Source organism: Chroicocephalus ridibundus, chromosome 3 (assembly GCF_963924245.1).
Source record: "Chroicocephalus ridibundus chromosome 3, bChrRid1.1, whole genome shotgun sequence".
Lineage (NCBI taxonomy): Eukaryota > Metazoa > Chordata > Aves > Charadriiformes > Laridae > Chroicocephalus > Chroicocephalus ridibundus.
The window spans coordinates 30,877,006-30,889,769 of record NC_086286.1 but is presented as its reverse complement, the minus strand read 5'-3'; the positions used below and the strand labels follow the sequence as shown (position 1 = coordinate 30,889,769).

The following is a 12,764-nucleotide window of genomic DNA, read 5'->3' as shown; positions in this document are numbered from 1 at the left end:
CTTGATTTACGTTTTGTTATAGCTGTGCAAGCTATGGTCCTTCTCTGAAAAACCTATGTGCATGCTTCACTTCTGTACAATAAAAGCATAAACCCTTTGACTATCCACATGATGTAAGAAACCTACACATATAAGCATTCATAGGACTGGAGCATATGGAGTACAAGAACTCTTACCAGTAGAAGAGAAGAAGGTATTAATTTGAAGTTCATGAGGAACACATGCAGGGGCTGTGCTGTACAAGCAAATCCAACAAAATAAAGTTCAAAGAACTTACAGACTCAAAAAATCTACAGGTTGTTCATAAATACACCCATTCCACAGTAAGACTAAGTATTCAGACAGGTTATTACCACGCAGTACCAATAATAGAGGATTTTGTTCTCCTTTCCCACCCAGCTAAACAACTTCATTAATGAAGTTAAAAAAAATAAAAATCAGTAAAAGTTTTGACATAGAGCGTTAGTGTTCGAGAAATTTCTATCCAAAACACCGTACAAAACTTTATAGGTCTAACCTCAGATCTTTAAAAAACTTCAAGAAATGAGTTGACTAAAGTCAAGTTTAATCTGGATTTTTAGACTTTAAATGAACACTCTCCCATAGCTGGAATAAGACTCATTCCAGCTGAACTTGGGATGGATTTGCCCTAGGAGCTCTAAGTGTTGTTTGTACTCTTCTGTCGCCCACAGAGAAACCCACTTGGAGACTTCTGGCTTATTGTGACAAAAAGCCGCATCCGCTATAGAACAAACAGAAATCCATCACTAAGAGACACCTCATAAATCCTATTTGATTATCTTTTTATACAGAACACTCACATCTTCTTGATAAATCCTTCTCAAGAAAATATAAAGCATATCACACTGTTTTAGCAATCCTTTATTGAAGATAACAAGTTGGTTATGTTCACTGTATTGTATGAAACATCACAATATCATACTGGGAAGGTACTATCAGTACAGGGTTGGACCAGAGCGGACAGTCTGAACAATAAACCATTTTGCATTCTTCATTCCCTATCTTTTAACAACCCCAAAAAAAACAGTAAAGGGACAAATACCTGTTAACATCATCATTTAGAACACTTTAACTTACAAGGCTAAAATCTAATGAATAAATAAAATATACTGTGGCAATAATCCTCTCTAGACCAAAAAAAAAAAAATAATAATCAGATACACAGTGAATCAAAATGATTGGGAAAGCTGGCCTTCGGCACCAGTATGAAAGAGCATGTGGTTTTTACAGACTCACCATGGGGATAAAGTTACAGAAAAATACCATGAATTCCATTTCACACAAAACCAGTTGATGACTGTCATTAGCTTAAAACTACACACAAGGGCAATTACATCCTCGCTGAAACACAGTTTAAACAAATAGGAAAATGTTTACAAGGCATCCACAGCATGTAAATCATGTACAGATGGATACATTCATTGTTTCCCCTCCCCAATAGCTTTTATTTTAGATAAATACTTTACTCTTCCCCGTTTTCAGCATTTACTGGACTCATTACATGCACAACTCAAAGAAGTCAGAAAAAAAGTCAAGGTTATTGCAAAAATAGAATTAAACTAAGAATCTTCAAGTACCTTACATGACAGCCACTCTGTACCATGCCCATTGCTTATAAAATGAAAGGTCATTGAACCCATGAAAATATCTCTAATATTTTCTTAATTTAAAATAGATAATTTTAAGTGTATTTATAGTAATCTCAAAGTGATAATTTGAACTTTGAAAATAATGCAAACAATTAAAATTATACCCATATTACACAAGACTTCTGTCTGTATCAAGCTGAAAAAAATCAAAAACCTATAGAAAACCACATATAGAACAAAAAAATAATCACAATTTACATTATAATAAAGGCAAATTTTCAGCATTTTTTAAAAAACCTGCAGCTGTGAGAGATGTCAAAGCAAGTCACTACTAACTATAAATTCATCAGTTTGGTTTTAAAAGATTTTCTCTAGCAAGAGTTTAAGGGTGTGTTGTACACATGCGTAAAATTCTTACTGTTTTTAGATGCCTAGAATCTTCATATATTATTGCCAAATACATTTATCTTCAAGCAAGCAGTAGGCAACATATCACAATTTGGGACACCGCAGGGAAACCTAACTGGTCTGGTAATACAGGTAAAACTGGAAAATTAAAAAAACAAAACAAAACCCGAAACCCAACCAAAAAACCAACACATCTGAGAGCGTATTGCCCAATTGAAATTACTTTCAAGCCACAGAGCTGCAAAGCCTTCCAACTCGGTAAAGTGAAATAAGAAACGTCTCAAACAATTACTCTCATGCTTGTGTGTTGCACATCTCATTTAGCCATAGTGTATCTTCAGAGTACACCTACAATCCCATGCACCTCAGGTACATGTACCGATCTGCTGAGAGAATCGTTCCTTCCTTCCTTTTTAGGGCCAAAGTTCATTACAGATGTAATCAGTATGCCTGAGGCTGGTAAAAATACTGTAGTACAGGCAATGCTAAGAGTGGCAATATCAGAAAACACAAAAATGAACAATGATGGAAAATTCTAATATCTTTCTGCCCATTTCACAAAATGTTGGAAATCCACCAGAATTTTTCCCTTGTATTGAAGAAAACAGATTTAAAAGTTTTTTTTTTCCCCCTTTCAGAATCAAAAGCATTTTAGTAGATTTGTAAGGCTACCACGGATCTTCTAGATCTCCAGCACCCTACAGGAAAAGAAGAGGAGAAATATTACTACTCACCAATACAAATGAAAACATTTTGTTGCACTTTGGATTTAGGTGGCATAATTAAACAGAATACTAGCATAAGACAGATGACATTTTCCTTTTTTTCCATACCTGCCCACTTCCACACACAAACATTCTGGTCCTCAACTTCATGAGGGAATTTACTTTTATAAAACATGAACCCAGTAAAGCTATTATAGCATAAAGACTTAAAAACAAGTATTATCTAAAATTGTACTAAATCATAGCTATCAGTAGATACTACGTCTATGGACTACAAAAAAAAAAAAAATCTATAAAATGCTAAGGAACTCAGCTCTTCAGGTATTCCTGGTCCGCAAGAAATCCCCGCAGGCTCTTTTTCATTAAGGCAGTGAAATTTGTACCTATTTTGAACAATGATATCGTTGTGCAAGGGTTATATAATGAACTGACCACTGACACAAGAATTCCAGATTTAACTTATTAGCAGATTAGTTACTACCATTGTAAATTCCCAGTATTATCACTGATCTACCCAAATACATGTACATACACGTTGTACACCAAAAGGCACGGAAAAGATTTGGTAGAAGGTAAACTTCAGTAGACTAGCCGGTGTTTTCATTTATACAGTTGATGTTTAACTTGAACCTGAGAAATATTGCCCAAATAGAGGATCACGATGAATGTGCCAAACCCAAAATTACTCAAACATTTGTAGAAACTAATGAACATCAGGAGTTAACAGCAGAAGCTATGAAAAGTTTCAAGTCATGTCAGAATGATAGCATTTCAAAGGAAGTTTATTACTTGCTTAAAAAAGTCAATATGCATACAGATATTATTCCACAGCATATTCTTTATTTTCACTTAAACACAAGTTCTTAGAAGTTGACACTAGGTACTAAGTCTAAGTACATTTTCATTTCTGCATATATGTTATGCTACAACCTGGGAAGTAATAATACAGTCATCTAGAAAATAGATATTTATGATGAACAGTGGATACAATCTAAATTGGAAAAAAAATCAAACACATTTCATGAAGAATAATGACAACCTAAACCGTAGTAGCTTTTGTAATTTAGTTGTAATATAAACTATACACAATTGAAATACAAACACGCAGTATAGTATGCTGGGGAAGAAAACAAAGACTGATGAATTTGTATAATTCAAGTAATTTGCACAAATGATACAGTTACGGTGTGAATTACTTTACAATTAGCAAACATATCATAAAAATTATTATTTAAGAATGTATTTAAAAGAAAAAGTTTTAAAATTTCTTTTTGCATCAGCATGTTAGATTCCTATTGCTGGTGTCACACGATTTAAAATCAAAATCTCAAACGGGAAGTTAACTGCTTGCTACACAACATAAGATGCAAATACTATATAATATGGTAGTTGAACTCCTAAGGAAAAGAGAGCTTTGTATAAACAATCTGTACAAATAACTAAAGTAAAAACAAACAGACTCCTAGGATAGATGTGACAAATGTTGAGATATAAACAAAGGAAAATACGCCAAGTGAAGCCAAGCGTTAAATCCGCTACGGAAAACATTATGTCTGTTTATCGCTCATCTCATTCATCCCTGAATCTTCGTTTGAGCTCTGTATTTCAGCAAGGTGATTCCCAGATTCTGTGTGGGTGTCTGGTACGGGGTCACTGGGTCCAGCATGAGTATCTGAAGTAGATGCTGCCGCTGATTCAGCAGTGCACTCTTCTCCCTGCATCTTAGCTAGCCTGTAACTAGTCAGCATCTCTTCCAGAAGGTGGCGGTAGTTCCCCCTATGATTAATTCTCATTTGCCTGAGCGCTTCCACCAATTTTCCCTGCGTTCCACTTTCCTCAGCATCGCCAGGGTCCTTTTTTTAAGATTCAAGACCCCAAAAAAATGAGTCGTTAAACTAGGATATTTTCTAACGACATTTAAAAGAAGAAAAAACACACCACAATTTTTCTGACTGAGAAAACATCAGCTTTGCTCTATTTGAATCTAAAACACCTTATTAGCAACACACATCTTAGAACAATATAATCCACGTTTGTCTATTTTATACAAATAACAATTTAAGAAGTTATACCTATTACAACAGCATTTTTAATCGTTTCAATTTATTTTGAGCTAGACACTGTCAACATGGTACCTCTTCCCAATTAACTCCCTCTTGGTTCAAATTGTTTTTCAATGAATATAGCTGGTGCCCCCCACAAATTGGTCAGTTGACAAATTTGAAAGTTTAAGCTTCTTTAGCCATCAGGTCAATATTTTTAATTGTGAATTTCTGCACAGCCAATAGCAACACAATCCTGTGAAAAACTTCCTAAAGAGAATAGATAACTCTACCACTAGCAGTTTAGGTAAGCATCACATCAAAATAAGTACTCAAAGCATTTTAGAAAACAATCTCTCTACATTAAAGACTGATTTTTGCATGCATGATGCTGCCATGAAAGAAACAAGTAGCTACCTACCAGCACCAGGACTGCTGGTGTTTGAAAAACATAAGACACTATCTTTGACAGATGTGCACATTGGCTAGAAAAATTAACAGGTAGAATATCTATTCAAAGTAGAATCTAGCACCTACAGCACAAAACCTGAGTAATAAGCAGTGATCAAGGAACGGAGGTCTCCTCTGCAAGCCATCTATTTGGCTACAAGCCCTCAGTTGAAAAAAATTGGGGTTTTTTTGGCTTCTCCCCCTCCCCTCCCATAGACTTGCACATCTATTAAACTGCTGAGATGGGCGCTAGATATTTTAACTTTCAAGTGCTAAAGCAGTACTGCTGCTTTAAGGGAATAGTACATTTTAAAGCACTAATATCTATCAAGTTATCAAGCTAGACAAATGGAACTGTATCTCTGGAAGCTGGCAGATTTTGCAATACATTAGAGGCAAAATCCAGACTGCCTTTTTCTCACGCTGACCTCATTTTATTGTCATCTAGTCCAAAAGCTTCACAAACTACAAGTATTGCAGTCACTCATTTGCAAGCTTAATAGCAGCATTAAGACAACGTCTTGGGTTCAGTAGGATTTTGGATGCTGTAATGTTCCTGGAATAGAAGCCCCAAGACTGATAAACACAGTCCTCTAAGAGAGGACAATTTTACCACAAAAATGAATGTTACTGCATATAATGCCATCTCCCTGTGCTTAATTTGTTGCATAAATAGACATACCTCCACTGTGGTTTGCTGGTCTTAGTTTGAGATGTTTTAGTTCCCGTGTAGTAGCATTTTCATATTCAGATAGCTCTTCAAGAGCCCAGTGAGTAGAAGCAAGTTAAAGGAGGTAGTTTTAATGCCTCGTGAACACAAAGGCAGTGAAAATTCAGGGCATCAGGGTGAGGCTACAGATGTACCCTATTTCTTAGGTTTTGACAAAAAAAAACCCAAACCAACTATTTATGTATTTATCTAATTAATATTAGATCAGGCAACATAATTAAAGAATCTGAGTTTTTTTTAAAGTTCAGAGAACATCTAAATTCCACAGTTCCTCCAACCCATCAGTTTTGCTGAGGCTGACATTAGCAAATATACACCCTGAATCTCCACATTTCACAATATTCAGATCTTTAAAAATTCTTTTGTCAGATAGAACTGAATACTTTTGCTCCGATGCAACACTGAAGAGTAAAAGCAATAAGCAATACAATAGCAGCTGAGACTCCTAAACAATTCAAATGCTAGTAGGAGTCAAAGTAACAGTGCAGTTAGTGTTTGATATTCAAACTCACATCCTGCTTTGCACCCTCTTTGATGATGGGCTATTTTGTGCTTCTCTCGTCTCCCTCAGTGCTAGCAGACAAGAAAACCTCAAACCAGCAGGACAAAAACTGCCTCTTTTATATGCTGTACACTATAACACAAATTTCTGTCTTATCGGTGTGTGGCTAGAACAGGTCCCTGAAAACTATGATTATTGTGCAAGTTAGCATTTGTCTTCCTTCATGTTCTAATTCAACTTAGTGCTACTGACCATAAAAAAAGAATAAATTTTTGCTACCTATATTTAACATGAGGTTCACAATTTTTTACCCAAGTTCTGGTCTATTAAAGTATGTATATAAAAAGGGCTACTATGTATTTGAGACAGGATTTATAACGTTTAAGGGCATAATAATTTTGTCCATTTACATTTTTAAAATTACCTGTAGCAGCTCTTAATGACACATGATTTGATTCAACAAGTGCCAGAGTACAGCATCAGCAAAAGCAAGAGAGGAACATGATTGGTTTCAAACAAGATACTCAAACGCAGCTTTAAACAAATGCCACTGAAATTATTAATACAGGCATTATAATTTTAATATTAATCCTTGTGTTTAAGGATACATATACACCCAAGTAGCCTAACTGGATACTAGCCTCCTACTCTTAGGAACACATTTAAAAAAACCCCCAACGGTTGAGGAAGTAGACACATTAGAGAAAGAGTAATACTTTAACATGTTAACTACAACACCAACTCTGTGGTATTGTAACATTACAGTGGTAAAAATTATTTAGCTATGAAGAAGTTCTTTTAAATTCCCTTTAAAGATCCAAAAGTACCATGCCCCAATACATAACAGAGTTCTATGATTTCACTTGCACTTATAAAGTCCTTCACAAAGGCCTTTACAAACAAGCCACCATATTTATACTGCAAGTCCCTCTGCTGAAACACTGGCAAAGTTGCTCTTTGTGAGCCCAATGCAGGGCTCTCTCCAGCCCTGGATTAACAAAATACTTGTACTCTGCTGAGATGCCTGAAAAAAACCAACTTACGACTGCTATACCCTGAAGCCATACTAGTGGTCTCTGAATAGTGCTATAGTAAGGATTCTTTCACTCCAGTCTCGCACTCTACACAACATCTTATTTAGGAGATGTTAAAGATTCTCAGAAAACGCATGTGAAGAATTGGAAGAAATTACAGTCACTAGCTTGGACAACCAAAAAATTCTGAGCACAGCACTAACTGAAATCTTCACAGCGCTGAGTAGAAACAAAGCTAATCTAGAAAAATATACCACCTTGGCTTTGATTTATATACTTTCTAAGAACTTAATTTGAAAAGCTATTATCATCCAGTTCACAGTAACTCAGAGTAACTAGTTTAAATTGTTCAAAGCTAAAATGTATAGTATTTAGAAATAAGTCATATTCTCAGTTGCGAAAGTTAATGTGGTTGGTTTAGTGGGGTTTGTTTTTGTGGGGTTTTTTGGCATTTAATTTTTTTTTTTTTACTCATGCACATTAATATTTTAGCAATTAATTATTAATCAAAGTAAAAAAAATATTCTAGATTTACATAAAATCATCAGATGAAGATGACTGCCACAGGCGTACTTTGCAGTTAGTAACAGCAGAATTCTGCACTATGCTCCCCCGCAAGAGATACGTGTACACTGCTAACCACACACGGGGGAAGAGTCTCAAGCGCAAGTCAGTGCGCCTTCATGCTCTGCAGAGTCAGCCTCCGTGTCTGCAGCTCATAATTTTTAGTATGAAGATCTGCTCTTGCTTCATACTAGTTTAGAAAAGGGGCACTATTAGTTAGATTTCCATCTCACTGTGAAATGTCATCATTGGGATGTACTGTGTTTCCTTCCTACCTTTGCTTCCTGTTTAAACGTGAGATGTGTCGCAACTTTTTATCACAGTGCGTAGACATCATAGAGAGTCTGATGTTGAGTAACTGAACAGCTTCCTTCCTTTATACCCACCCCGTGCACCAGAGTATTCAGTTCAAAAGACCAAGAGATCACCATATATATATCTGGAACGGAGTAAAACTAGCAAGGAGGTCATGTTTTCACTGCCTCAGAGACGAGGCACACTAAATTCATCCACTTCAAGGACAGTAAGATAACAATTCCTACTTGCTGGGAAAGTGCAAATAGGAATTGCATCCTTCACTCAGTGGTACATCCTTCTCTCAAACTGCTCTGGGTCAGAATCACTTAGAACGCAACGAAGAAAGGGTACTGACTGGCAAATGGCATCTTACTACAAGATCAAACTAAAATTTAATCCAGTGTATTTAAAACACATAATCCAAATCATTATCGAGATTTGCACTAAATACCAACAGAAGGCGAAGTTTACAAAGTAGACTGAAGTGAGAATGTACTGCTTACATTTCATATCAAAGAAGCCAAATTAAGAGACTCAAAACAACTATCCAGGGATTCTAACAGCAATAAAGGTCAAAGCTATTAACGTTAATAGGGGTTAAAGCTATATTCTTTTATGAGTAACTTGCATATTTAAGTTTAGTTACCTCATTTTATTAAATTATTATGGATGATGTACAAAAAAAATTTCCTGGAAGTAGCCAATAAACAAAAGGATGCTGTACGGTACGTTAGGAGTTCAGCAAGTTCGTGTGGCTATTCAAAAGTAAACTTGGACTTAGGAAAGATGCAACTATGGCATATGAGATTTCTAGAAAGTTACCATTAGATAAACTTCTTTTTTCTTAAAAAAAGCAACCAACTTATAAAACCTATGCCGTAATCTTCAAATAAACCACTTTCACCAATAACTTTACCTCCAAAGCATGAACAAGATTATGGATAAATATAAAAGTAGTGGCAGGCTGAGAGAGGTGCTGAGTTTCCTGAAGGACTAAAGAAGCTGAAGAGAGGGAAATTTTGTCTAGCTTGTTTCGGGGTACTGTTGCACAATTTATTGAAAATTAAATGAAAAATGTGTACTCTATCACTTTTGAACAACAACAAAAAGGAACAAATCCTAAAAAATAAAAAAGTTAGAGATTTCTTCTGGTTTTACTCTAACAGAATAGTGGTCCCTTCCACCTACACAAGCTTTACAAGAGAATAAACTACGTATAGGTAGCCAAGAGAAGATGACAGTGGGAAAAACAGTGACAGCTGTGGTGAGACTGCATATTCACAATCTCAAGGCGCACAATTGATTATTTCAAAGTATTTAAAATAAAAGTTGTCATCTCCCCAACACCATTCATTGTAATGATCTCTTATCAGTTCTTCAGTTTTCCAAATATTTTTTTAAGCAAATTTAACTGCAACTGATATTAACACCAGTTATTACTTTTTATACTAATATTAAGAGCCACCTAGTAATCAGGTATAAAGATACAGTATAATATATTTCAATATAGTAGTTAAAATTCAACTTATTAGGACCTGGGCAGAAGAATGTAAGACATTTTAGAAATCAGAACTGAACTAGAATCACTTTACGCTTCTAGATCATTGCACATGGGATATTTAAAGACAGTGTGAACTCTAAAAGGGTACGCAATGTTAGTCTTGTTATCTTTTCTATTCAGTGTACCAAGGTCTTCCACACTTACAGAAGACAACAGGAAATGTGTTTGCCCCTTCTACTAGATTTCCAGACAGTAGACGTAATAGCTAGTTCAGTAATGAATATGCTGACCACAATTTTTGACCATAATAAACTGCAATTTATAAAACCCCTGCGTTGTTGCCTCACAGGTTTGACTGAAAAAGCAGCAGTCAATTAAATGTTCAAAAAGTCTTTCAGAATTAGGTGTCAGTTTGCTGTCTTTTTAAGGATGAAGTTCTATCTCAGATCCATCCAAAACAAGGTCAAAATGAACTGTATGCTACAATACATATGTGATGTTTATAATACTTTATTGTCAGTGATGTATACTTTTGCTTAATGTATGACACTACTTTGACATTCTCATCAACAAAGAGGTGTAGCAATCAAAATGGGAACTTACCCCCTCATTCTCTCTGTGTGGATTCAGCCTACTATACACAGCTTCAATAATATTACGCCTAAAAAGAGAAGTTTTAAAAAAAATTAAGCACAACAAAGGATTTTAAAACATTGAGAACTTAAAAAGTCTGAGCGCAGTAATAATTTCAAGGTGTTTAAGATGGTTTGCCTTTAACCTGCCTTTTAAAAAGATGAAGCCCACTCTCAGTATCTTTACTTACTTTCAAGATGTTTGGGGATTAAGCAGTAGATCAGGATTTGCAAAGACCTAACAAGGCACAATATGTTCTTACTTTACCCTTCCCACGGTCTACCCCTTTACATTTTTAGAAGTTCCAGCTACATAGTCAGGTTTTGCCAAGAGTAAAATTTAAATCTATATTTTGCTTACAACAACAAAATTCTTCAAGTTTGCTATTTTTCTTGCCTTATTTCTGGATGCGGAATTGAAGACAGTTGGGTTTTCCCCCCATTTTTATTACACATATACAGGTTACTACCTGCCTACGAACCTTTGAAGTGTGGTGCCCAGAGTATACAAACCTCTGAGATATGTTGTCTAGTGTCTAGTCACACTGTAGAAATTAAACTCAAATGCCACTAGCTAGCCTTTTTTCTGGCAGAGCCATATAAGGCCACATCTTCACAGGCAGGCAAAATAAGCACAAAAAGCTTCTCAAAAAATAAACCCCAAAGTATAAACAGGCTTCTGAGAGGAAAAAGGTTATGCCCCTACATCTTCAAATCATACTAAGAACTGGGAAATGTGTAATAAATATGAACAAAGTTACTGACAGCTTCAACAAAAAGAACTGCTACATGAACTAAGACTCTCAAGTCTGGATGGAAGTGGCCAAGATCTATAGAAATGATGCCTTACAGAATGTGGATAAGCACTGACTGTTGGCTCTTCCAAACAAAGACTGCAAGTGCATCAAATGAACACAGCAGCAAGTGTATCAAGAACACACAGTGATGGTTCTCCATGCAACAGAAATTTCTGCCCCACAATACTGAGGATGCTAAAAGTTTGAAGAGGCTCCTTCTGAACATTAACTTCACGGAAGAGAAATTCCAAGTCACTAACTACATAAACTACTGCAGGATCAGGAAGCATCTCAGTTGTAAGAAGCTGAAAACCAAAATAATAATGACAGGGGAAGTATTTTACATATTTTTCTAGTTTTATATTCTTCCCTAAGCATCTACTTTCGGTTATCCTGTGGATGAGACAGAACGATCCTTGGTCTGATCTAGTATGATGAGGTTCTTATGTTCATACCACGGAAGTAAAAGCACATTTAAAACAGAAGAGTTTGGGTTTTTAATGGAATGTTGTAAGTATGTCGACTTCTGAGACAAAGCAATAGATCAGGTAATCTCAATATCTAGTGTCCAGCATCAGAACGTATTTTTCCAGTCATGATCCAGCATTTAAAAGAGTACCTACTAAAATACTCAGAACTCTGGGAGATGGTTTGCAGAGCAGTGAATGCAAATGACAGTGCATCAAATCTCAGGATGACAGCTAACCTACAGCACGATGTCTTTTCAGTGTTATCATGTGTTCAGAGGCTATATACGTCAATGATGAAATCAGCATTTACCTAGACGCACCACACCAAGACAAGCAGAACGCAGGCACAACAGATACACCTGACAACTCAAAGCTTCAAGACACTGGTGTATATGCAATTTGTGCTTGTTCACACACAAAGGTTTTGGGCTGTGTCTGAATGCACTCCAGGAAAGAAGTTCAGAATTAAACTGACAGTGGCACTTTCAAGAATTATGTCAGATATGAAAAGTCCACCAAAGAACATAACTTCTCCTAAGGCACACCAGTTAAAGTCAACGTTTTAAGAATTCTAGAAGGGCTGCATGGCTGAGCTGGCATGGGATCCATCAGCACTGACAGATTTTCCTAAAGAAAAGAAACCAAATCTTTATGCAGATGATATAGCAAAGGGTTCTTTCCACTTAGTTCCACATTTAGTGATGGTGGAATGGCACAATTCTGACCAAATGTCTGTACTACAGAGAGCAATGGTACCTCCCACCAATGTAACAGCAAATGCCTAGACAGTCCAAGAAAGCCTGCCATAGAAAGAGCAGATAGCCGTTGCAGAGGGTTTAAATCAGATTTAAACCCAAGCCTTTGGGAAATTTCTTATCTTTGCATTTCACTCTTCTTTCTTTAAACAGTGTATTTCTTTGTACTTTCCTTTGAAGGGAAAATTCAGGAGCAAGATGTTGAATGGAAGTACTAATGCCTAAGTGACAGGGTGGTTCAAAACTT

The 12,764-nt window shown here is 36.0% G+C and overlaps 1 protein-coding gene across 10 annotated transcripts in view; it reads right to left on the bottom strand.

Annotated features, from left to right (window-relative positions):
- Positions 1–864: 864 nt before the first annotated feature.
- Positions 865–12,764, bottom strand: part of PPM1B (protein phosphatase, Mg2+/Mn2+ dependent 1B) — a 63,024-nt gene continuing 51,124 nt past the window's right edge. For 6 of the 10 annotated variants that reach the window (XM_063328603.1, XM_063328604.1, XM_063328601.1 and 3 more), the window contains 2 exons: positions 10,467–10,524; positions 2,744–4,596 (listed from right to left, as the gene is read on the bottom strand). In XM_063328603.1, the coding sequence (XP_063184673.1) occupies positions 4,291–4,596; positions 10,467–10,524 (364 nt within the window). In that variant the 3' untranslated portion in view covers positions 2,744–4,290. The other 4 variants (XM_063328605.1, XM_063328606.1, XM_063328607.1 and 1 more) reach the window with 3 other exon arrangements.